The sequence below is a fragment of the Sturnira hondurensis genome, unplaced genomic scaffold, assembly GCF_014824575.4.
Source record: "Sturnira hondurensis isolate 20B ecotype Veracruz unplaced genomic scaffold, ASM1482457v3 Scaffold0025251, whole genome shotgun sequence".
Lineage (NCBI taxonomy): Eukaryota > Metazoa > Chordata > Mammalia > Chiroptera > Phyllostomidae > Sturnira > Sturnira hondurensis.
In genome coordinates this window covers 232,705-259,659 of record NW_028097882.1, presented here as the reverse complement: position 1 = coordinate 259,659, position 26,955 = coordinate 232,705, and the positions used below count along the sequence as shown (strand labels likewise).

The 26,955-nt window shown below is 35.4% G+C and overlaps 1 protein-coding gene across 4 annotated transcripts in view; it reads right to left on the bottom strand.

Moving 5' to 3' along the window:
- The window catches only part of POT1 (protection of telomeres 1), a 103,861-nt gene extending 77,477 nt beyond the window's left edge, over window positions 1-26,384 (bottom strand). For 2 of the 4 annotated variants that reach the window (XM_037039137.1, XM_037039135.1), the window contains exons 1-7: window positions 26,318-26,337; window positions 25,370-25,640; window positions 23,256-23,328; window positions 22,377-22,468; window positions 4,831-4,938; window positions 4,114-4,161; window positions 2,324-2,438 (exon numbers count right to left, since the gene is read on the bottom strand). In XM_037039137.1, coding sequence (XP_036895032.1) covers window positions 2,324-2,438; window positions 4,114-4,161; window positions 4,831-4,938; window positions 22,377-22,468; window positions 23,256-23,328; window positions 25,370-25,492 — 559 coding nt within the window. In that variant the 5' untranslated portion in view covers window positions 25,493-25,640; window positions 26,318-26,337. Of the gene's footprint in view, window positions 1-2,323; window positions 2,439-4,113; window positions 4,162-4,830; window positions 4,939-22,376; window positions 22,469-23,255; window positions 23,329-25,369; window positions 25,641-26,317 lie in introns of all 4 variants that reach the window. The other 2 variants (XM_037039136.1, XM_037039138.1) reach the window with 2 other exon arrangements.
- Window positions 26,385-26,955: the final 571 nt, after the last annotated feature.

Genomic DNA, 26,955 nt, shown 5'->3' with positions numbered 1-26,955 from the left:
GCACATTTCTTCTGGTAGTTCTCAGTGGTGATACCAATGAACTCGATGCTCTCCTGAACACAGGAATCCGTGCTATTTGTCTGACTTACTGGCAGCAAGTTGAAGGGTGGGTTGTATCAACAGAAATAAAAATATAACTAAAGTTATAAGGTAGACAGTTTTAAAACTTTTACAGTCTTGCTAGTAGTAAAGACATCTTACTATACGTTAACATACATTTTAAGAGTTTCAATGAACATACTCAGATAAAAATGATGACATTTTAATTTAGTATTTCAGAAGAAACAGAGAAACATCTTTGTCATAACTGATGGCTTACTACCACTGTTTTTTTTTTTTTTTAATTAAGAGGCTGGATCCAACTAAACATATCTCACAGATACGTAAGATAATGATGAATATATAAAAAATATTATAGTTCCCCAATTCTTTCAATATATATAATTTAATGTAACAATGTCAAAGAAAATTATTATGCTAGTAACTTAAAATGAATAGTTGTTAATGTTTTAAAAACAGCTATAATTTCATTTTATATTACTATCATTTTATTATTTTCGAAAATAACATACTTGCTGAAATTTTACCAAGTTAGAAATGAGTATTATTACCAGCAATGAGGCTTACTCCTGAATTTGGTAGGCCAATTACAGCCAGCTAGGTAGCACTTGCAAATGGAAGAGAATCCTTGTGAGCGCATCTTCACAGCGAATTCCCAGAACAGGCACAAGTAAGATTCAGGGGGAAAATTTTGATACTGAAAAGAAACTACTAAGGTGAAAGTATGCAAAAATGTATGTTGAATGGTATGATGGGAATACAGGGAATGTGGACTTGGGGAAAAAAACTCAAATGAAAGTATGTGAGAATTACATATTTAAACAAAAAATTCTCTGCTCCAACCTTAATGTTTAGTGTTTCTCTTTCTTCTAAAACAGAAATCATAAGGGTTTTCAATATGACATCCCTTTGTGTTCTTCAGACTCAGTTACCACCTACATCAAACTTCTCGTCTTGTATGAATGAGCTTCATTGGGCCGTTTTCACAAGGACTAAGCCTCCACATTGCACATTAACAAAACTGTCTGACTACATGAAAATAAAAATCCCCCCCAGCCACCCCACTAAAGAGTAGACTTAAAGTTCACTCTGCAATAAAATTTGCATATGTATAATTTAGTAAATAAAATCTTTTCAAAATACGAATTCGATGAGGGCACCTTAGGGTTCCACACATGAGTCACAGCTTTTGGCATGCAGCAGATAAAGACGGCGTTCCCTCAACACCACCGCTGCACATTTTTCACATGTCTAAAGCACGGCTACCGCTTACAACTGACAGTGAAGCATGGCTTAATTGGAAGCCCCCTTCTCTTCCGAATGACACACCAAACAATGCATTTTATAAATGATGTGTCAGATTAAGTAGAGTAAGAATGTTAAATTTAGTTGAACTGAATTAAACCAAGGTGAAAGTAAATAGCCAAATTTCCTGTAATGCCTATTAATTCTCAGAAAACTGAAATTCATTTTTTTGAGTCATTCTTTTATGTTAGTCTGTTTAAAAGCTCACATACAGATAAAAATAATATTGTCTTTTGACAGGGTAGTTTATCCTTTTATATTCAAAGTAATTATTGATAGAGAAGGACTTATTATTGACAATTAAATTGTTTACTGTCTGTCTTGTAGTTCTTTGGTCCCTCGATTCCTCTGTTATAGCCTTTTCTTCTGTTTTGCCTGATTCCTTTCTCATTTTCTTTTGTGTGTTCTCTATAAGTATTTTCTTTGTGGTTACCAGGAAGTTTACATTAAACCTCTCACAGCTGTAACAATCTATCTTAAGCTGATAAATAAACTTCTAGCATGTACACTCTACATTTTTATTGTTCCACATATATACTTTACATTGATAACACAATTCATATATTTTTATACTGTGTATCCATTAACTTATTTTTATAGGTAATTACTTTGTATATTTTTGTCTTTTAAATTCCAGGCCAGAATTAAAAGTGATTTACATATCACTGCTATGGTATAACAGTATTCTGTATTTGTCTTTATGTTGATGTTTTCTAGACTTTTTTTATACTTTCATTGTTGTCATGTTGCTGTTTAGGATCCTTTTCATCATTTATTTTTTAGACTCTAAAGATCATACTTGCTTGATAAATAAAAATAACAAAAATATACAAATGAGTGTTTGCTGGCAACTATAAATCAGAATTAAACATCTAAAACAGGGCACTGCAGAACTGTGTTCCTGAAACCAATAAGGCAACTCCAGTCCATTAAAATCCTGGCGAACTTTAATACTCACCAGTCCCTTTGCTTAAATATGGAGGCTTAAAGAACTTCACGACACCGTAGACATTGACGACCATGCCGGCCTTGAGTTCACTCAGGGGTGTGTACACGTAACGTGCTGCTGGAACCTGAAGAAAGACAGTGACTATATCGATATCAAGTGTTTGCATTTTAGAATTACGTTATGATTAAAGATGAGTCAGCTAACAGGCATTTTAGATGAGTCAGGCATTTTTTCCCTTTTAAGTGCCTAAAAAGAGGCTGAAATCTTCAAAAAAGAAATATACGACTTAAAAGGTTGCTATATAAACCATGCGGATTAACTTTGCAAAAAATAGCTTTATACCACTTTTTGGTATAAAGCTATACCAAATAATATTTGGTATAAATAGCTTTATACCAAATAATGGTATAATTTGTAGACAATTTTAAAATATGACTTTTAAGAGATTTTGGTTCTGGGTTTTAACCTTAAGTAATATCATTTCAGAACTTCAGAGATATTTTTTTTCCAGTACTGCTATGAAGACTTTTTTTAGGCATAAATAAAACCAGGTTTTGATTACAAATGGTGTAAAGACATTAAGAATGGTAATAAGAGAAAACAATTTCTGAAATAGCTGTCTATAATTTTGGAAAGGAAAGTGATTCACAAGGATACGTCTGCATATTAGTCAAACAATCCATCAAAAGGTTCAGACATCTGTTCCCATCGCCCTCCCAATATATTATCTTAACAAGCACCTCCCTGATGTGAAGACACATGAGGACGGCCAGCACAACTCAAGGTCCATCCATAACCATTACAGTCATCCAAGTAATGTCCTTGTTAATTAGTGGCCAACGAACAGCTTTCTAACTATAACTTAGCTCTGCATGGAAATAAGCCAGTATGTGTGCAGAGAAGCTAAGTTTCACTCTAATGGTCCAGAATACCTGGGCTTTTTAACCACTTTCATCAAGGTTAGAGGCTCCTTTGTTTACTTCTGCCTTATTTAGGGTTCATGGATGTATCAAATATGTGAAGTTGCCTTATTTATAACAATTCTGAGAAATGTTAATATCTGGGGTTAACTTTTTTCAAGTGCATTAATCTTTTAATTGGCTATACTTTCTTTAAATTACAAATTCAAATTATACTATTACAGAATTACTATGAATTTAAAAGTTATTATCAGTAGTTATTGGCAACTAGAAACATAATCTCTGGGGTCTCTTTGCCCATTAGAAACTAAAGGTTTAAGAACACAGTAAGATGTGAATTTTAAACTTTACCAATATATTAGCTTCTTTCTAGTCTCACTCAACTACAAGAAGTGCATCTGTAAAAACAAGAATCTTCCTATTGCTATAACAAAATTTTATGAAATAATAAAAAGAAAGGCAAAATGTGTGATAAGGATAATAAATTGCTTAAAATGACATTATTCAACACATAATAACCTGTTTAAATACAAGCTGATAAAAACAAAAGAAATACATTTGCCTGAGGTTTAAAAGTAGTAGAAATCCCCATGTCTTTACATAAGAGAATTTTTTAGTTTATGCATGTACCTTACACAAAATATCAGCAGATATTCCAGGCAATAGAATAGCCAGACATTAATTACTAGGTAAATACATATCTTGAATGTAACATCAGTTATCAGAAAGTAGAGATTATGTTTTCCCATTGTACTGACACCATTTCGAAATCAGACTATAAAGTGGATTGAATATACATATATTATATATGTGTATCTACATGTGTGTATATGTGCAGGGGTATGTACATATTCTAAATTATACTATATGTAATCTTACCAAAGACATTGACTCTGTTGAAAAATATATCACAGATTTAATATAAACCTGGAAAAAAAAAGAAAGGGCTTATTTGTATACAAATGACTTCCATTGTGATTAAAGACCTTTAATTGCAATGAACTACACACAATACTGCATATAATACTCAGACTTATTAGAATTTAGGGCTTACAAATTAAGAATGACATGTTCAAAGTTATCTCAGCTAAGCTGCAGTCTAACTCATTAATTTCAATATCATAGGATACCCCTAGCCCAATTAAGCCCTTGTGCATGCTGGGAAAAAACAGGCAGATGTTGGCCTTAAGCGCACGGCTTGACCCAAGTCTGCCTGACAACCTTCCTCCAATGGGTAGCCTCCAAATGTGTGTGTTAGGGATGTGGGGGTTAGGATGGAGGAGAGGAAAGATAAAGAGAAAGATGTCAGCACCGTCATAGCAAATAAAATAGGGTATCAGTTTCACCTAAAAAAGGAACACCTGATCAATTTAAAGTGAAATCAGATCATCAAAAGAGGCTGGTGGTATAACTGGAAAGAGCAGGATTAGGTCTGCAGTGTCTGTGGAATTTTAAAATGTTCAGCAATAATTTTTTCTTTCTACCTGGAGTCAGACAAAATAGTTTGCTGCAGATTTACAGAAATACTACTTCTATTCCACCAACTTAGCTCATTAAAACCATAACATGAATAGAGACTAAAAGTTACACACTTACATAAACAGTTGAGCCGCAGTCCTCAAATGCTTTCAAAACTAAGCAATGTTCACCATCTCTGCTTGTAGATGAAGACAAAACAATAAATCCAGCCACTGCAATGGTGTCCTGCATTAAAAAAAAAACAAAAACTGGTTTTAATTGCCAAAATATCTCTAATTGTGAAAAACATATAAATCCTTCTATTTTATTATTTAAAAACAGAAATCATTTCTATAAAGTGAAAAAACTGGTAAGCCTAAACTTGTTTAGTGCTTTCTGAACAAAAGGCTGAGCCTACCACCTCCTCCAAAGTCACAGATGGGTATAATGTCCCACTTCAGGGACCAGGAAAACGCTAACTAGATCACTTGAAAAAAAGTTATTAATTTAGTGGAACTTCAAAATCAATCTTTATCTCAATTTATGTCAATAAGGTTTCACAAATAAACACAATGAAAGGAAAACAGATGATCCAACAGTATTAAGAATGCAATTTAAATGTAGGTGAAATGGCCTTTTTGGTTTCACCTTTCTCAGAGCTAAGAGACTACATTGAGAAAGGCACAAATTCCACATTACTATAAAGCTAATATATGTGGTCATAAATTCAGGGTATGAGATATAAATAAGAAATTTCCACTTATAAACTAATAAGAACACAGATTTTCCCTTCTACTTAGGTTTATAATAGTAGTAAGAAGTCATTCTCCATTTATTCCTATCTCAGTCTATTGTTAAATCTCCTTACTTTCCAAATACTGAAATATACCTACATAGTCAATGAATTGTCTTGCTGATATACATATACAAATTATATACATATATAAAAATATAAAATTATCTTACATTATCTAACATTACCACCCAAATCTTAAAACACATAAAAATTCCTGGGCTTTAGGCAGCTTCCTTCAATAATCTTAACCTCTTCCAAGGAGAAGTCTTCACAGAAGATTTTAGTTTTGCACATATAAAGGCTTGGTGTCAATTCCCAGGACTCACTACTTAGATCCATCAACTAGGCTGTGAGCACCTTGAAGACAGGGGTCTGCTTTGATTTTACAGGGTTTGGCACACAGCAGGCCTTCCATAAGTAGCCTGTGAGTCAATGGAAGGATCACACATTGCCTTTCTAAAATCCCTGGCCCTATCCAGATATTTTAGCTCTGCCAATTTCTGCATTCTTTTTCCTTCCGGCGAGACTGCCCACACAATTGTGTCTGTGCTGCTAACACTTAATAACCACAACTCTTTAAAGTTAGATGGGAGAAAATGTTACTTCTCTATGTTTCCACCATGTTTTAGACAATTTTAACGCAATCTTACTTGTAAACAGTAAGACTGCTTTTGGAATTACTTTTACAGACTGAAAAATAGGTAATGCTTTCAATTATGTAGACTAGTATGCTCCGATTTAAATGAAAAATTAAGATTTTAGTCAAAAATTAAAACTTGTTTAATCAGAGTAACACAAGAAGATAAATAGAAGTAGGTGAGTCACTAGCTTATCAGTTTTAAATTCTCTTAAAAGCACACAAAAAATTAACCTACCTCATGTTATTGTCTATTTTACTTAAAAAATATCTTAAACATAAATACTATATAGAAATACACTATATGCAAATGTTAGGAGTAAACAAACATGCACAGTTTTCTATTTTTCTCTATAATCTAAACCTTTTTGGAGTAAATATTTCTTTTATGATGGGGAAAACATTTTAAATAAAGGGAATAAATCACTAAAAGCTGAGCATCAGCATTCCTAAGAAAAATATTGTATTTATAGAAATGAACTTACACTGGACCACACATAAATACACTGCAGTGAAGTCCCTGTGTGATCTCCTCCTAACCAAGCGTACCTGTTTCAGCTCCACATACTTGCATTCCACACTCTACACGTCAGATCCTCTTAAACACCTGCTGCTTTCCCACATATATGCTTTGCTTACTCTGAGGCCACACTAAAAATAAATAGTATTCTGTTCTTTTGCACAGATCTGACCCTATCTATCTTTTTAAAGACTGGCCTATAAATGCTTTTTCCTTATGAAGACTAGATTTTTGTCCCTTTCCTGGAAAAATGCTTTTTTCCTGTGAAATCTCCTATGTAGCATTTTGATATTTTTTACTTTGTGTGTTATTTAAAAACTTTTCTTAATGTTTTTAGTGCCCTTAATCTCTAAGATCCTTGTGACTAAGAATAACATCTATCTGTAAGATAGAATAACATCTACCTGTCACTCATTTAAGTGACTGGCAGAGGTTTCTGTTCTGTTCACAGTCAGTGCTCAACAGGTATCTTTTGAATAAAGAACTTAATACTGGTAACAGTGAAGTACAGATCTAAATGAGAGAGAGGAAAAAATGGCTCTGTATTCAGTTTCCAAGAATTTATAAATCATAAAGTCTTTTAAACTAATTCACAGAGGATAAGAAAGATAAATATATGAGGGAAATAAATATATGACAAAAATAAATAAACACTCCAAAAAGAACTTATTTATAAAAAATTGTGTATTTAGCCCTGGCTGGTGTAGCTCAGTGGATTGAGCACGGGCCTGCGAACCAGAGGATCGCGGTTCAATTCCCAGTCAGGACACATGCCTGGGTTGCAGGCGGGTTCCCTGCAGGCCAACTCCCAGCAGGGGATGCACGAAAGGCAACCATACATTGATGTTTCTCTCCCTCTCCTTCCCCTCTAAAGATAAATAAATAAATAAAATTAAAAAAAAATTGTGTATTTATTCCCATGTGTTTGAACTTCAGTCACCTTTAGAGCACTCTCCATTTGATGCAATACACCGATCGAGATGTTTTTCCACTGCTCAAAATAGCTTTTGAATTCATCAATTTTGATGCCTTTTAGTGTTTCTGGCCTTTTTTGGTTTCACCTTTTTTATATTGGCAAAACATTTCCCTTTGAGGACATTTTTCATCCAAGAAAACAAAACAAAACAAAACAAAACAAAACAAAACAGTTCAGGGCAAGACTAGGTAAAGAGGGAGGATGGGGCATTAGGGTCATGCCATTTTGGGTCACAAACTGCTGAAAACTCAGTGTGGGCATGGGCAGGTGCCCTCATAAACCACCCATCATGAAATAGGCAAACAAGTTGAAAGAGTCTTCAAAAAAGATTCACTGAAGCCAAACGCAGCTTCTCACAACGCCAGCTGATGCACTGACACAGATGGGTTCCTAGAACACTCACCTAGTGGGGGAAGCCTGTATTACAAAGGACCCAGCCTCCTGAGATAACTCCAGTTTTGGAGGGTCCCCCTCGCACAATAGGCAGTATTAGTTTCATAAACACTCACTAGAGTTAGTTAAAAGTTAGATTTAATATGCATTATTCTAACTTCTAAACTTCTGAGGAAGCACACTCCAGTAATTAAAACAAGAATAGGAATTACATAATTCAATGCTAAGAGTATATTCTGCTGTAACACAATAAACGTTTTCTCAATCTGCCCAAAAAAAAATTAGGAAACAAGCCTGAGAAGAATACTGCACTACAAAAAAGTATTGAATTGGCCAAAGAGTCCATTATGAACAACCAAACAAAGGACAACAATTTAAAAACAAAAACAACCAGAACTGACAGAAAATTGAACTGTATGGAAGTCTGACATGCAAGTAGTTAAAGAAGAAACATTCATCCAGATCAGTAGGAGGGGCAGAGACAAGCAGCTGGGCAGAGGGAACTCACGGCAAGGGCAAAGCAGCAGTGGTGGCTGGTGGAGGGGGCAGCCTCACATTCCCGTGCAGATAAACTGGGAGGAACAACTGCGCAACCCAGGGTCCCAGTGCAGGGAAATAGACTCAAACCTCTGACTGAAAACACCTGTGGGGATTGAGGAGGCAGCAGGAGAAACTGCCAGCCTCACAGGAGTTTCTTGGAGAGACCCACAGGGTCCTAGAACGTACACAAACCCACCCACACAGGAATCAGCACCAGAAGAGCCCAATTTGCTTGTGGGTAGTGGCGGGGGGTGGGGGGAATGACTGAAATCGAGCAGAGAGCACTGGTGAACACCTAAGGTTCCGCCCCTTACTTATGTAACAGGCGCAACAAGATNTGGTGGAGGGGGCAGCCTCACATTCCCCTGCAGATAAACTGGGAGGAACAACTGCGCAACCCAGGGTCCCAGTGCAGGGAAATAGACTCAAACCTCTGACTGAAAACACCTGTGGGGATTGAGGAGGCAGCAGGAGAAACTGCCAGCCTCACAGGAGTTTCTTGGAGAGACCCACAGGGTCCTAGAACGTACACAAACCCACCCACACAGGAATCAGCACCAGAAGAGCCCAATTTGCTTGTGGGTAGTGGCGGGAGGTGGGGGGAATGACTGAAATCGAGCAGAGAGCACTGGTGAACACCTAAGGTTCCGCCCCTTACTTATGTAACAGCCGCAAGAAGATACACACACACAAAAAAAAAGGCCCAAAGGGAAGAACATATCAAAGCTCCACAGCAAAGACAACTAAGTGACAAAGAGATAACCAACCTATCAGATGCACAGTTCAAAACACTGGTAATCAGGATGCCTACAGAAATAGCTGAGTATGGTTGCAAAATACAAGAAAAAATGAAGGCTATGCTAAGTGAAATAAAGGATAATGTACAGGGAACCAACAGTGATGGGAAGGAAACTCAGACTCAAATCAATGGTATGGATCAGAAGGAAGAAACATTCAACCAGAAAAGAATGAAGAAACAAGAATTCAAAACAATGAGGAGAAGCTTAGGAATCTCCAGGACATCTCTAAACGTTCCAACAACCAAATCATAGGGGTGCCAGAAGGAGAAGAGGAATAGTAACAAACTGAAAACTTATTGGAATAAATAATGAAGGAGAACTTCCACAATTTGGCAAAAGAAATAGATTTCCAGGAAGTCTAGGAAGCTCAGAGAGTCTCAAAGAAGTTGGACCCAAGGAGGAACATCCCAAGGCACATCATAATCACATTAGCCAAGATTAAAGATAAGGAGAGAATCTTAGAAGCAGCAAGAGAAAAGACAGTCCCCTACAAAGGAGTTCCCATAGGACTATCAGATGATTTCTCAAAAGAGACCTTGCAGGCAAGAAGGGGCTGGAAAGAAGTATCCCAAGTCATGAAAGGCAAGGACCTACATCCAAGATTACTCTATCCAGTGAAGTTACCATTTAGAATGGAAGGGCAGATAAAGTGCTTCCAAGATAAGGTCAAGTTAAAGGAGTTCATCATCACCAAGCCCTTATATGAAATGTTAACGGGATTCATCTAAGAAAAAGAAGATAAAAAATATGAACAGTAAAATGACAGCAAATTCAGTTACTAACAACCACACCTAAAACAAAATCAAAGCAAACAACTAGAACGGGAACAGAATCACAGAAATGGGGATCACATGGAGAGTTATCAGCAGGGGAGTGGGAGGAGGAATAGGTACAGAGAATAAGTAGCATAAACGGTAGGTAGAAAATAGACAGGGGAGGTTAAGAATAGTATAGGAAATGTAGAAACCAAAGAACTTCTATGTATGGCCGATGGACATGAACTAAAGGGGGGGAATGTGGGTGAGAAGGGGTGTGCAGGGCAGAGCGGAATAAAGGGGGGAAAATGGGACAACTGTAACAGCATAATCAATAAAATATATTTAAAACATTTTTTTTAAATTTCCATTTAGTTTAGCCAACAGGAATATTTCTATAGCAAACCAATCTCAGAGAAAATGAATAAAAGCAGTACAAGTCTTTTTAACATAAATGAGTACTCTTGAAAAATCAACAATTAAAAGGCAAAAAAATCAGACAACTTATTAAAACACTAATAAACATGGTTTGTACATGCTAGTATCTCCTAGTGACGAATGCAATCATCAGTGAAAATAAAAAAACAAATAGGTAAATAACAAAAATGTAAGCCACAAGACCAGTGTATTCATTTGCTAAATCTTGATAGATAATATATTAAAAATTCTCATGTTGTTACCGTTAATGAGCAGGAAAATGGCACAGATGATATGCAACAATAATCCAAAAAGAAAAACACATATCTGAATTTAACACACACTGAGTAATTTTTACTATATTGACCTTGCAAATCATTCTAGGTTATATTTGAAAACACTGTTAGAGAGAGAGAAGGTACAGAAGTCGGACACCACTGACAGTGTAAGGATTGACAGAAAATGTTTCTCTAATGTGAAAAATGTGTTATGTGAATATCAGCATTTTTTTAGATCATGTAACAACAGGACATAATTGGAAGACATGTAATATCAAAACCAAAATCTGTAAATGGCCTACAAACCATTATATAATCTGACATCCACCTACCTCCCCAGCCACCAAGTGTGATTCACTCTGGAATCCCAGCTTCTCATAATTCTTTAGCATCCCAGGATCTCACTCAGAGCCTCTAAATATGCTGTTCTTTTACTGACCCACTCTTCCAGTACCTCTGGGCTCATTCTTTCTGCTACTTCTCTCATTCTGCTATTTAATCTTCTTAGTTACACATTACATCTTGATAAAATAATTTCCTAACAGTATTTAATTCCACTCATCTCCACTGAACACTTCCATAGTGGCGAGGTCCGTAACTGTCGTATTCAGTTAAGAGGACTCTGATGTTTAGCATAAAAGACAAAACATTCAACAAATGTTTAGACAACCAAATGAATTACTAAATATACGGATATAAGTATAAATACAGAGAGAGAATACCTTCACTAAATCTTAGATAAAATAAGCTATACAACCACTGCAAAACTTACCTCGTAGCACCTTAGCATTGTACAAATTGAAAAGGACCTTCATTTTTCAGAAAATAGAGGCCAGAAAGGATAAATGAATAGCTTATGGTTGAATGCAGTTAATTAGTCACAGACCAAGAAAAGAAGCCAGATCTCCTGACTTCCAAGATGGTCACTACTCTACTTCTGCTTCAGAGCCAAATCTTACAGGATGAGAAAAATGAGTAAGTGTCTAACCTGACAGGTCTGTGACAAAGTATTTTTTAAAACTTTCAAAATATGTTGAAAAAATCTTTCCTAATATTTTATTTCCATGTATTAAATGTTAAAACTTACTTTAAATGAAAGCTAAAACTGAAAAAAAAAGACTTATATTAAGGGAGGTTCAATTAGAACATGGGTGTTCCAGCAAAATGTATCATTAGTTCAGTAAAGCAAAAATTAAAATAGTTAAAATTTATTTTCAGTGTTTTAGGATTTTTGCTGTATTCAAATACAAAGCTAACCTTAAGGGAACACGCAAGTAACAAGTAAAGGTGCAGAAATCAGAATAGAAAATTAATTGCTTTATGCAAAATGTTTTACCACTGATTTACAACAATCTTTAACCTTAACATTATAAACTCTAAAGGAAAAAGCCTAAACAACCTATTTAGGACCTCCCAAATGATGGTCAGCATTTTGGGATTTTAAACTCAGAATTTAAAGAAAACTGTGAAACACTGTGTTTTAAAAAGGAGAAACCCTGACTTACCACTATTAACATCCTCTATTACATGACAAGTAGTAATTAGCCAGTATAGTTCCATTTTATTTTACAGAGTGTCTATTTTAAAAATTCTAATAGAAAGAAACAACTTTTACATGTCAGGTAAAATTCTAATAGCTAATATATTGTACATAGTTTGCAGATGCACTGTATGTTTTGCTAATGCATTATGTTACTACCTTTTATATTGTTTCTCAAATGAAAATTTAGTAAATATTAGACTCAAAGGATAAAGATGGAAATGTATTTAAAATACGAGCAAACAGATCCCTAATATTCAGTACCATGTATTTATTTTTTAAATCCTCATTTAAGATCTCCAAGATATGTTGTGAATAAAAGCAATTCATAAAATTGGTAAAAAATATACATATACAAGTTTATATATGCTTATATGCATATACACGAGTATACATTTTACATATACTTATAAAAGCTGAAAGGATCCCCCCAAAATGCAGTAATTTTATCTTACAGCAGGCCTGGGCAATGGGAGAGCCTGCAGGAGGAGTGGGGTGGCTGCTGCTTTTCTGGTTACCCCCTTCTATATTGCTTGAATGGTTTCAAAACTATGACCACACAAGAACAAAATCTAAGCCACATGTATTCAAGATCTAATTCAAACTAGTCCACTGCATCTCCCTGAGACAGAAGAAGAGTGTATGTATAGAGACAGAGTAGTTTCTCCACTTTAAGCCATAACAAACTTTGGCTTAAAATAGTTATCTTCGGGACATTTGGAAGAGGAGGTGCCATGCAGGGAAGCAGGCAGGAGGTGGGGGGAGTACTGTGCTCCCCCACATCAGGGCTCACTGGCTGAAATGGCGAAGTTTTGAAAAGCTCCAAACAATAGATAGTTGCCACTGTCTACAGATTTAAAAATTTTAACAACCCATATAGTCATACACCTGTACATAATGGTTGAGTATCAGTCCTGGATACACTCTTCATATCTAGCACTGTTACCTATTACAAAGGTAATACACCTCCCTGGATAAATGCCAAACCCATTCAGATACTGTTCTGACCTCCAGAATCCCATCAGTTGATAAATGAAGAAAAAAAAATTAAGGGATTACAATCTGGTGTTCAAGCTTGCTTTTTTAAGAGAAGTACCAGTATTCTGATGTGAGAAAACCAGAATGTCCCAAATATTACCATACATTTCTGAACAACCCACATATTTATATGCTCATTTGACTATACCAGCAACAAAAAAGAATTTTGTGATTAAAGTTGACTTTTGGAGGCAACCACTTCACTATAATTTTTATTTTTTGCTATGTTAGTAATCTGCCAAAATAGTTCCCTAAATAATTTAGAATATAGAATTTGAATGGTTTTTAAAAAATATTTTTGAGAATATTATTTCAGAATATGCTGATAAATTTTCTCCTAAAAGTTACAGTAATTTCCTAAGCAACGCATTTCATTGTGTCAAATGAATATTAGACACATATGCTAAACCAGGTTAACAAAATTTAGAGGGGATAGGTAATAATAACCAAGTACAGCTGTTTTTATTTAAATATTTACTTAATGTAGAAAAATAGGAGAAATTAATGTTCAGGATTTTTAAATATTCAACTTCAGAATTTAAGGAGTAATACTCTTCCAGATTTTTTTTGATAAACGTTTCCTCAAAAACTGAAAACTACTTTCCACCAACCCACAAAGACACACGCGCAAACAACCAATCAATTTTATTGCAATTACACAAATACTTTAGCTTTGGTCTTTATATATACAGGATAGCTTCTGAATTACTATAATGGTGCCAAACTGATTTCCCTATTTCAGTTTCCTTCTGACAGAAAAAAATAAAGAGAAAAATAATTTATAAGATAATCAGGGAAACTGGAACACTGACTTGGTATCTGATTATATAAAGGATTATATACTGTTAAATTTTTGGTAAAATAATAAAACTGTATATTTATAAATGTATACAAATAGAAAGAAGACACATACATAAGGTGTGTGTATATATATGCATCATAGTATTTCATAATCTTAAAAAGTTAATGTTAATATTTCAGTAGTATAATAATGTTGTGGCATACAACCATTTGTATATGTCATATATATGAATAATTTTAGAGCCTTTCTTTTTTACATACTAAAATTTTTATGGTTTAAATGGTATAATTCAAGTTGAGTGGTGCAGAGCCCCTGGGGATCTCCAAGGTGGGTCAAACAGTGTTAGCCAGCTTGACAGAATCTTAGATGTGGCACCCCACTGCTAGCTCTGCAGAGGGAGGTCCCAGAAAAAAGACAGTAGCCTCTGCTTGCCTTGATGCCAGACACTTCAGCCTTCCCCTCAAGCTGCCACCCCATCACCAGAGCCTAGAGGGAGTGAGTCTGAGTAAATGAGGAAACTCAAGCTCAAGGAAGCATAATAATGTACGTGTACAGGGTGGGAAGATGGTGGCAAGTTCGTGGGAGCTGAACACACTTGCTCATGCACCCAACTGGGACACTTAGCCAATCGTCTGAGGCACAGAGTGAACAGCAAACAGAATTCCAGCTGTTCTGATATTTGGAGGCCAAAGGTCGCAGAAGATTATTAAAAACAGATGTTTAAGACAATAAGACCTGGAGCTCTGAGAAGACCAGAGACAGATCCAGAAAGAAGTCAGAAGGTGAACACCAACAGCTGAGACAAATTTTACTTTGATGTCCTTCAGAACCTACATTATATTTTTTGTTACTATTATTATTTTTTTCCATTTAGTTTCTTTTTTGTTTTGTTTGTTTTCACTGCTTGATTGGTTTTCTTTATTCTCCCTTTCATACTGCATTGTAACTTTTCTTCTTTCACTTTATTCATATTCCAATAACATACTACTCTTGGTCTTTCACTTTTTATTCAGATTATGTATTTTTTATTATATTATTGTCAGTCCAAATCCCACATTGTACGCTTCCCTGGTCCTAATGCATTTTGCCATCTCTCTAGGCTTTATTACTGTTGTGGTTAACTTTATTCTCTTACACACTACACCAAGCTTCTATCCCTTACCCGCACTGTATCTCACCAACAAACTTTGCATAAAAGCGCTCTGATTTCTAAAGTCAGCTCACATTCTTTCTCTCTTCTAAAAAGTGCCTCATTTCTTTTTCACCTCTATAAACAGTGGCTAGTTGGGTAAAATATCAGTTATTGCTATACTTCTCCAAAGGATCTCCTATCTGTTCTCTACTTGTTAGTACTTTAAATCCCATAGAATGCTCTCTTGCTGTCTTACTCCATTTCGCCTTTGTCCTGCCTGCGATCACATACAACACAAGGTGGGAGTTGAGACTACCAGTAAACCCGATGGAGGGGAGAACCCACCAATAAGGAGCCACCAACAGGTAAAGGCCAAATAAATAAGAGCCCACACAAATGGAAGAAAGGGCAACCCTAGACCATCCAGGCAAAGAGATCAAAGAGACCGCACCGCTGAGTCCCACAGAACTCCTACCATAGAAGTTCACCCTATGAAGACTGCTGGCAGAGCAGAGCACCAGGAACTGGAGAAACAAACAAAAAGAGTCACCTAAAATGGAGGGACAAGGAACCCATAATCGAAAGGAATGGAAGACTCCAGTAAAAAAAAAAAAAAAAAACTAAATAAAAAGAAGGCAAGGAAACTATCAGATGTAGAATTCAAATGAATGGTGGTAAGGATGCTCAAGGAACTTATACAACTACAGGGAACTGAGTGGGAACTACAACAGCATGAAAAAGGGAATAGACACTATAAATGAAAACCAGAAAGGAATGAAGAATATAATATCTGAAATAAAAAACACAACAGAAAGAATTACAAGCAGGCTGGATGGAGCAGAGGACTGAATTAGTGAGCTGGAAGACAAGGTAGAAACAAACACTCAGGGAGAGCAGCTGCATAAAAAAAGAAAAAATATGAAGATGGCTTAAGGGAAGTATAAGACAACATGAAATACAATATTCAAATAACACAGGAATACCAGAAAGAGAAGGAAAGAAACAAGGGATAGAAACCTATTTGAAAAAATAATGACAGAAAGCATCCTGATTCTGACAGGGGAAAAGCCACTCAAGTTCAGGAAGCACAAAAAGTCCCAATCAAGATGAACCCAAAGAGACCTACTCCAAGACAGTTCATAAGTAAAATGCCAAGTTTTAAAGACAAAGAGAGAATCTTAAAAGTAGCAAGGGGGAAATAGGAAGTAACATACAAGGGCCAATAACACTAGCAGCTGACTTCTCAATGGAAACACTACAAGCCAGATGGGATTGGCAAGAAATATTCCAAGTAATGAAATGCAAGGATCTGCAACCAAGACTAGTCTACCCAGCAAGACTCTCAATTAAAATGAAAGGTGAAACAAGAAATTTCCCAGACAAAAGAAGGGTCAAAGAATACACCTCCTCCAAACCAGCACTGCAAGCTATGCTAAAGGGACTACTTTAAGAGCAAGAAAAACAGCAAGAGAGAGAAGAATACAAGTACAAAGGGGGAAAATGAAAAAATATCTATCAATAATAATCTTAAATGTTAATGGATTAAGTGTTTCAGCAAATGGGTAAGAAAATATGACCCACAGGTATGCTGCCTAAAAGAGACCCACTTCAGAACAAAAGACCTACAAAGACTGAAAGTGAAGGCTTAGAGAAAATATTACAAGCAAATGGGCAAGGAAAACAAGCTGGTATAGCCAATACTTATATCAGACAAAATAGACTTCAAAACAAAGGCCATAAAAAGAGACACAGAAGGACACTTCATAATACTCCAGGGAAGAATCTATCAAGACAAAAACATTATGAACATATACACACCCAACATAGGAGCACCCAAATATATAAAGAAAATCTTGAAGGACTTCAAGAAAGACATAGACAGCACCATTCTTATACTACAGGGTTTTAACACCTCCCTGTCAAATATGGGTAGATAAAATATCAACAAAGATACTGTGGCACTGAACAATGCCCTAGATCAAACAGACTTAACTGATATATATAGAACCTTTCATTCCAAAGAAGCAAAGTACAAATTCTTTTCAAATGCACATGGAACATTTTCAAAGATAGATCACATAATAAGAGAAAACAAGACTCAACAAATTCAAGAAAACTGAAATTGTGTCAAGCATTTTCAGACTACAAGGAACTGAAACTAGAAACCAACCTCAAGGAAGAAACTCAAAAACACTCAAATTCATGGAGATTGAATAGCATGCTATTAAACAATGAATGCATTAATAATGAAATCAAGGAAGAAATCAAAATGTTTCTGGAAACAAAGGAAAATGAACACACAACAGTCCAAAACTTATGGGACACAGTGAAGGCAGTCCTGAGAAGGAAGTTCATAGCAATACAGGCCTACCCAGAAAAGATAAAAACATATCAAAAAAACAACCCAACCCTACATCTACAAGAACTGACAGAAAAACAAATCCCAGAGTAAGTAGAAGGAAGGAAATAACCAGGATCACAGCAGAATTAAACAACTTAGAGGCTAAAAGAACAATTCAAAGGATCAATAAATCCAGAAGCTGGCTCTTTCAAAAGATAAACAAAATTGACAAGTCTTTAAACAGACTCATCAAGAAAAAAAGAGGACTCAAAAAATAAAATCAGAAATGAAAGAGATTACAACTGATACCACAGAGATACAAAGGGCTGTAAGAAATTACTATGAAGAACTATGTACCACGAAATTTGAAAACCTGGGTGAAATGGACAAATTTCTAGAAAAATATAACTTTCTAAAACTCAATGAAGAAGCAGAAAGCCTGAGCTGATCAATAACAGCTGGTAAAATTGAAGCAATAATCAAAAAAACTCCCGGCATAGAGATACCCTGGTCTGGACGGTTTCATAGGAGAATTTTACAAAACATTTAAGGAAGAGCTCACCCCTATCCTTCTCAGACTATTCCAAGAAATCCAAGGAGAGAGAAGACTCTCAAATTCTTTTTATGAAGCCAGCATCACCCTAATCCCCCAAACCAGATAAAGATACAACAAAGAAAGAAAGCTATAGGTCAATATCGCTGATGACTATTGATGCTAAAATCCTCAACAAAATATCAGCAAACCACACCCCGCAATACATTTAAAAAATCATACACCATGACCAAGTGAGATTAATCCCAAGGATGTAAGGATGGTACAATATTTGCTAATCAATAAATATAATACATCACATAAACCAAAGGAAAGAAAAATCACATGATCTTATCAATAGATGCAGAAAAAGCTTCTGATAATGTACATCACCCATATGTAATAAAAACACTCGGCAAACTGTGAGTAGAAGAATACCTCAACATAATAAAGGTCACATACGAGAAACCTCCAGCCAACATCATACTCAACAGGCAAAAGCTAAAAGCTTTCCCACTAAGATCAGGAACAAGACACAGTTGTCTACTTTCACCACTTCTATTCAACATAGTATTGGAAGTCCTAGCCACAGCAATCAGACAAGAAAAGGAAATAAAAGACATCCAAATTGGAAAGGATAAAGTAAACTGTCATTGTTTGCAGATGATAATGTACATAGAAAACCCTATAGACGCCACAAAAAAAAAAAATACCTGACCTAATAAGTGAATTTGGGAAAACAGCAGGATTCAAAGTCAATATTCAGAAACCAGAAGCAGATTTTTACACCAATAATGAAATATCAGAAACAGAAATCAGGAAATAATCCCATTTGATAGCAACAAGAAAAACAAAGTACTGTGGAATAAACCAAGGAGGTAAAAAGCCTTCAGTTAGAAAATTACATAACACTGAAGAAAAATTAAGAAACACACAAATAAATGGAAGCCTACACCATGTTCATGGATTGGAAAAATTAACATAATCAAAATGCCTGTACTACTCAAAGCAATTTATAGATTCAATGTAATCCCTATTAAGATACCAATGACATATTCCAGATATAGAACACTTCAAAAATTTATATGGAACCATACATGACCCCGAATAGCCTCAGCAATTTTGAGAAAGAACAAAGTACGAGGGATCACAATATTTGATATCAAATTATATTACAAGGCCACTCTAATCAAAATAGTCTGGTACTAACATAAGAACAGACACATAGATCAATGAAACAGAACAGAGAGCCCAGAAATAAACACAAGTTCCTATTGATGATTAATATTTGACAAAGGAAGCAGAAGCATAAAATGCTGTATCAACAAATGGTGTTGGGAGATCTGGACAGATACATGCAAAAAAATGGAACTCAACCACCAACTTACACCATACACAACAATAAACTCAAGATGGATAAAAGACTTAAATGTAAGTCATGACACCATAGAAGTCCTAGAGAACACAGGAGGAAAATCACAGATATTCCATGCAGCAATATTTTTACTGATATGTCCCCTAGAGCAAGGGTCATAAAGGAAAGAATAAACAAATGGGATTTCATCAAAATAAAAAGCTTCTCCATGACTAAAGAAAACATCAGCAAAATGAAAAGGGAACCAACAGTATGGGAAAATATATTTGCAAATGATAACCTTAGACAAGGGTTTAATCTCCAAATATATAAAAAACTCACACAACTCCATATGAGGAAGACAAACAACCTAATTAAAAAATGGGCAAAAGACCTGAACAGACACTTCTCTAAGGAGTGTCTAAGGATGAGGTGTATAATAAATAGCTTAAAAATAAAATGTTCCACTAAAAAACAAAGCTGCCTACTACTTGATGTTTTCCTCTAAATCCTTCAGGCAGATTTTGTTGATTGAGGCTGCTGCTATAGTTGTATCTTAGATATCACCATTAAATGACTTTTCATTAGACTAGAGACAGTGGGTTCCTTAAGGCCAAGCACTGAGTCTTACTTATTTTGGTCTCACCAGAGCCTAATACATTATCTAGCATAAAGTCAACCCTCAATAAATGTTTACTAAACTTAAATAAATATATATTTTTAAAAGACTGAGTACAGAGAATCTCATATAAATGTGGTTTAAAAGAAACCATTTTTTCTGTATGTTATTTACTTATTGGTAATAAACATAAATCAAAAAGGATTAAAATTATATTCCTAATAGTCCTACATTACTTTAGAAGTACTGTCTAGCTCTAAACAACTTATCTGAAGAACTCCTTGCAAACTCAACAATATATTTAATAGCTACATGCTTCATGGCAATATTAGTTGACTGCCAAATCTAATTTTCCAAATACTAGGGAATTTGCAACGAACATCGAAAACCTCATATGATTCTTAAAGCAAATTAACTTTAAATTATTTTAAGTACATATGCAGAAAAAATACGTAAGATTATACATCAAACAGTGGTTAATCTCTGGAGATGTGCTGTCCAATACAGTATCAACTAGTCATATGTGGCTGTTTAAATTAAAATAATTGAAACAACTGAAGTTTAAAAGTCAGTTCCTGAGCTATACTAGCCATACTTCAAATGCCCCTTAGTCAAACATGATTAGCGGCTACCATACCGCTAATGCAGACCTAGTACACTTCCATCCTAGCAAACAGTTCTATGGGAGTTGCTACTCCAGAGGACTCAGATCACAAAAGATTCTCATTTTCTGTTATGGATTTGTATTGCCTAAATATTGCATAGCAGCCATGTATCTATTTTTATTGAGGCAAAATATAAATAATGTAAAACTTGCCATTTTAACCACTTTAAGGTTATAATTCAGTAGCATTATCACAATGTTTTGCAACCATTACCACTATTTCTAAAACTTTTTATTACCCCAAACAGAAACTCTTTTAACCATTAAGCAGTAATTTCTCATTCTCACTATTTATTTTCTGTCTCTGTGAAATTGCCTATTCCACACATTCATGTAAGTGGAATCATACAATAGTTTTCCTCTTGTGTCTGGCTTATTTTACTCAGTATGGTTTCAGGGTCATCCAAGATGTAGCAGGTATTAAAACGTCATTCCTTTTGATGGCTGGGTAAGATTTCATTGTATATATGTATCACATTATCTATTCATTCACTGATAAACAGTTGGGTTTTTTCCACCTTTACGCTATTGTGAATAATGCTACAATGAATATTAGTGTACAAATACCTGAGTCCCTGTTTTCAGTTCTTCTGGGTAGATACTTAGCTGTGGGATTCTGGGTTATACCATAACTCCATTTAGCTTTTTGAAGACTCACCAAACTGTTTTCCACAGTGGCTGTATAATTTCACTTTGAGTAGTCTCGGCACCCTTTATCAAAAATCAACTGCCCATATACATGTGTGTGTATTTCTTGAGTCTAATTTCTATTCCACTGGTATACATGTCTGTGCTTATGCCCTTTCCATACTGAGTAGAATATCATTGTAGTAAGTCTTAAGATCATGAAGCATGAGGCCCCCCGATTTTGTTTTTTTTTTCCCAGAATATTTTGAAATTCAGGGCCACTTGAAATTCATTACGTATCTGAGAATCAACTTTCCATTTCTGCAAAAAAAGGCCATCGATATTTTTATAGAAATTGCATTGAATCCATAGATCACTTCAGGTAGTACTGATAGCATAATATTAAGTCTTCCTACCCAGGAGAATGCATGTCTTTGCATGTACTGCAATGCACATATTGCAATGACCAATTTTCTTACTTTGCACTCCTAAGATAAATCCTGGTCATGGTGTCTACTCCTGTAATATGCTGCTGGGTTAGGTTTGGTAGCATTTTGATGAGGATTTAGCAGGCATGTATTTTTAAAACAAGTATGAAAAATATTACAAGCATAGCAAGAAGGTTATAGCTCATATTATTTATTAAGAACTTTTTAACTGAGGGAAAGTGTACACGTCCTTAAGACATTCTACTGAATGCTAAAAACTAAAATGAAGTGATAGGCAAAACTGGCCTTTTTCATATTAAGTATTATTGATCTTAGGCTTGCTGCAATTTTAAAGATGCTGGTTCTTTAAGTATCATTTTTTACATGCCTGAAAATATATAATGAATTTCTAAAAAAAAAGGTCTACAGGATGAACATGGAATCAACAATAATTCTAAATCTACTTCTAAAACAATAAATAAAAAAATATTTTACCCCTTCAGAGAAAACTTTTGCACAGTCCTTTGCTAATTTTCCAAAAAATAATACACTGATGGTGTTACTTTCCAAATCTGGATTTTCTTGTTCTAGAGAAAAAGAGACATACACACGGAAAAACGCTTATCAGATACAGCACTTCTATACACACAAGAAAACTATGGCAACTGCATTCTAAAAACAAGTTACTTCAAAATGTATTTATAAAGAATTAAAATGTTTATAATTCACTTTTAGCTTGCTATAATAATTTAATTTTAAAAACAAAGAACAGAATACTGGGAATAAAAAGCAGTATAATAACAAGTTTCAACTAAAATACGCTTTATAAATTTCTACAAATATCACATTAACATCACTTAATGACCACTTTCTTCCCCCCCACTTTTATAATCAAAAGAACCTGAACAAAGATTTAATTATTTGATTTTATATGACATTATCACCTTCCAAATATTTCATTTTACTGAACTTGTAGTAATTGACAATTATTGCTGTATTGTTTTAATCTAGACAAATGTGGCCTTCTCTGCCAGCTCCCATATACCAAAGAATAAAAGAGCTGTGTGTGTCAAGACCCAGCTACATGTAATTTTGAAATTGAAAATGAGAATTACTCAGGCACAGAAATGAACATTTTACAAGTAACCTCCTTTGGATCATCTAGGCTTTGGGGAAAAAATCTCCATAATCTTCATTCTCCAGAAGTTACTTCTATAACCGCTGCAGGTGGGCTGAATGCTAAGACTCAATTATATCACTGTATAAACAAAACTGTGCTTTTGTGTGCATTTATGTATATGTGTATATTTACATACAAAGTTGCCCATTTGTAGATTATAAGCAAAAAGTTAAAATAGAAATGGTCTTATATACCTTGTAGTCCGATCTTCAAAATAGGTGTTCTGTTTCCACCATAAGTTAAAGAAGAGACATGTAAAAGTTTTCCCTGAAATAAAAGAACAAGAATTATACAGAAGGACCAAAAGAGCTTTTTATAACACCCAGATAAAAGTAAAAACTGGAATAATTTTTTAAGGTAACTGTCTTTGATCTTTAAAAAAATTAAAGTACCATGCTCAAATTAGTACTTTTAATACATGAAAGTGATTTATCTAGAGAAAAATGAGAGGCCTAAAAATACTTCAGGTTCTTATTTAATTTCTTAAACAATCTTATGGGTTAAATATTATCAATGCTTCATTTATATATAAAGATAAACTAGCCCAACCTCAGCTTTATTTTAGCCTGTAAAACTGTTCTCTACTAAAAAAAAATTAAGTTTGCTTCTACAAAATTAACTTAAGAAAAAATTTAAATTATAATCTCATAAATAAGAATAATGTAGATAAATCAATGGACTAAGGCACAAATACAGTTTAGACTTTGTTCTGCTTCTGTAACTAACCAACTCTGTCAGCCAAAAAAGTTATTTAATCGGAGTCTTAGAAAAAAAATTTAATCTGGATAGTTTCTATAATTTCTTCTGACTCTAAAATTTAATGATTCTCTGAGCAAATATAATACAGGGCTCTGAAAACTTCCACACAGAAATAAAATTTAATGAAGTTTAAAAATAGATCTTATAATGTATATCTCTGAAACTAATATTTCAGACTTTGATACAGCCAACAACAAAATGAGCTATGTTAGTACTCAATTTTACTTAAAAAATGGAAATCAGGGATAAAATGACTTCCAGCCGTACATAATGATTCAATCCAAAGTAAATGGTTCCACTAAGGAAGTAGGAAGCTGCAAAGAACAAGAAAAAGTTGGAAAATGCACGAATTCAGAATTTTTCTTGGCCCACCAGAGTTGAAGTCAGAGGCAACCAAATAACCAAAAGCCTAAGGAAAGAGAAGTACCTCCAATGAGAGGTGGGAGGTAAGTGATCTGAGGTCAACAACTAGCCAAAAACCCAAGGAAAGAGAAGATCTCCAATGAGAGATGGGCAGTAAACACATGCTCACCTGAGGTAAATGGCAAATGCTGCCTGACATCTGTGAGAAAAATTTATGTAACATTTAATGAGTGGCTAAAAGCCAAGTATAGGCCAGTAAAAAGAAATGGAAACTCTGGGAGCTGCAAACACAAGGGGATTCACATCGACCTATAAGCTCTTCTCCACAAACCTGACAAGATCCAGGCCAGGAGCAGTACAAGAGTGTTGTGGGGGGTTGGGGGTTGGGGGGGTAGCAGTTAGTGCAGAGAAGAAAACAACCCCTGTCTGGATCTTTCTTCCCTATCTTTCTTTCAGAATGGAGTCACTATTTGCTGGCAGAAGGTCAACAAATGTATGAACCTTAGAGCTTTGGTGGAAACCCACTGCAGCTGGAAGGGGTAAACAGAAGAGCACTAATATATAAAACTTTATTTTATCTAGAATAAAATACCTAGGAGAATGGAAAATAAACAGAAGCTCACAAGATAAACAAATGAATATTGATTAGAAGGGCCATAGATGTAGCAGTACTTCTTTTCCTTTTACTCTGGAACTCACTGTACCAATAAGCCTCTCACCTCCCTCCTCTCATTCTCTCCTTAGTCCCTAATTTAAATGTACAACAATGAAAATAAAAAATTCACAAGTGTGCATAACAGAATATTGGATATTGCAGGAAAAAAGTTCTGTTGATCTGAAGGCAGATCAATAGAAAACAATCTAAAAATCTCTCTCCACCAAAAAATAAAACAATACTGAAGAAAAAAGAATAGGACCTCAGAGACCTGCCATACATCAACCAAGGGCCTAACATACAAACATACATGTAACTGACACCCAGGAGAAGAGTGATCATGTGGGAGGGAAAATTCCATGGAACATCAGCCAATACTTTCCCTAAGTTGGACTGAAAACACTGATTTACGGATCCAAGTAGCTCAATTACCAAAAAGCAGGAGAAACGAAAAGAAAAACCAACCTAGGCATGTGACAGCCTATCTGCTAAAAGCAAAACATAACTTTTCTTAGTTATGAAAATTCTTACCTGAATATATTTCTTGCTATAATCACAACCAAGCTGTAGAGATCTGAAATCTACTTTGTGCAGTTTTTTTAGAGGCTCAATTTCAGGCACCCCATTGACTTCTTTTATTAATTCAAGTGGCATATCAGAGCTGCTTTCCAGTGCTGTGCAAATTCAATCATGGAAGTTGATATCTTGCTGCTGAAAACACACCTTGTTTTATACAGAATGTAGTCAATTTCCTTTAAGCTTCTTTGACGTAGATTTGTTTTACTTTTCAAGTTAGTTATCACTGCTGGGTGTGAGGGCAGGAAAATGGATTATGCTGTAATTTTATGAAAAGGATCAATATATGCATTATCCTGCGGCACTGAAACCTAATTCTTTTCTATTTAGTTTTGTATTTTTAAAAAGTACCTCTGAAAGTCAGTTTTAGAGTCTTTGAAAACAGCTAAGAATAGGCTTAGCACTGTGCTTTACAATGTACAAGCTACTGGGAAAGGGAAGATGGGTTGTAGAGTTTTGGTGCCGTTTTTTCAATCCTTTTGAAATTTTTAATATTGTGTACGCAAATTGTACACCAAAAGCAAATTACTCCAAAATATATCTGCTGCCTCTTCCCTTCAGCCTTTATACACTGGAAAAAAACGAATATTAAACGTTAACTTGCGCACTGTAGATTCAATCTTACTTCTCAAAACTCTTGACTGGGACATCCACGAGTGTCAATACTTAATTTCAATGTGTGCGCACCAACCTTCCCTTAGCCAGCAGCGATCCGTTAGGCCGGGAGCTTAGCTTAAGTCAACTAAGCATCTCCCAAAACAAAACGCTAAGCAAAAAGCCGAACACAGCTGGCTCACGATAGGGACATGCATTAACTACATGAAATATTGTTCTAAACGAAGTCAGCCTCTTTGTAACAGTTCAGGCCCAACCCACCTTGTACCCAGGAAACAAACTCCAAACCTGTCAAGAAATTCACTCGCCGCGCTCTCTGGCAAAACTAAACGTTCAGAAGGGCGCGCCTGTGACGTCACACGCATGCGGGTGGCGCAGTTCCACGCATGCGCACACGCATGCTAGCGCTGAAGGGCAGCTTCTTCCCGGGACTGAAGAAGATGTAGCTTGATGGTTTTCTACGTCTAAGATGCCCTATGAATTTAAAGGAATACAAAATAGTAGAAGGTGCGGCAGCATGCCGATGGTGGATAATGGCACAGTGTCCACCCCGAATTCTCTTCGCTCCCCTTAGCCCCGCCTCCTATCAGTTTTCTTTAGCTTAGTGCCTGAAGCACCAGCAGGGGAAGGAGGGAGCTGATTTCTAAATCCCGTGACCAGCCCTGACCCGTGTCCTAGGTGATTTGAACGTGGTCCCCGTAGGCTGAGAGTTTGATCTCCCTGTCAGGGCCCATGCAAGAATTAACCAATGAATGCATAAATAAGTAGAACATCAAATTGATGTTTCCATTCATTTCTCAAAATAATAAATTCTGTGACCAACTGAGACTGTTCCAAAACCAGGGAGGGATTTGAGATTCTGTTTTGGTAGACTGGAAGTTATGGTGAGCAGGGCATTTCTAACTTCCAATTCTACCTCCACTCTC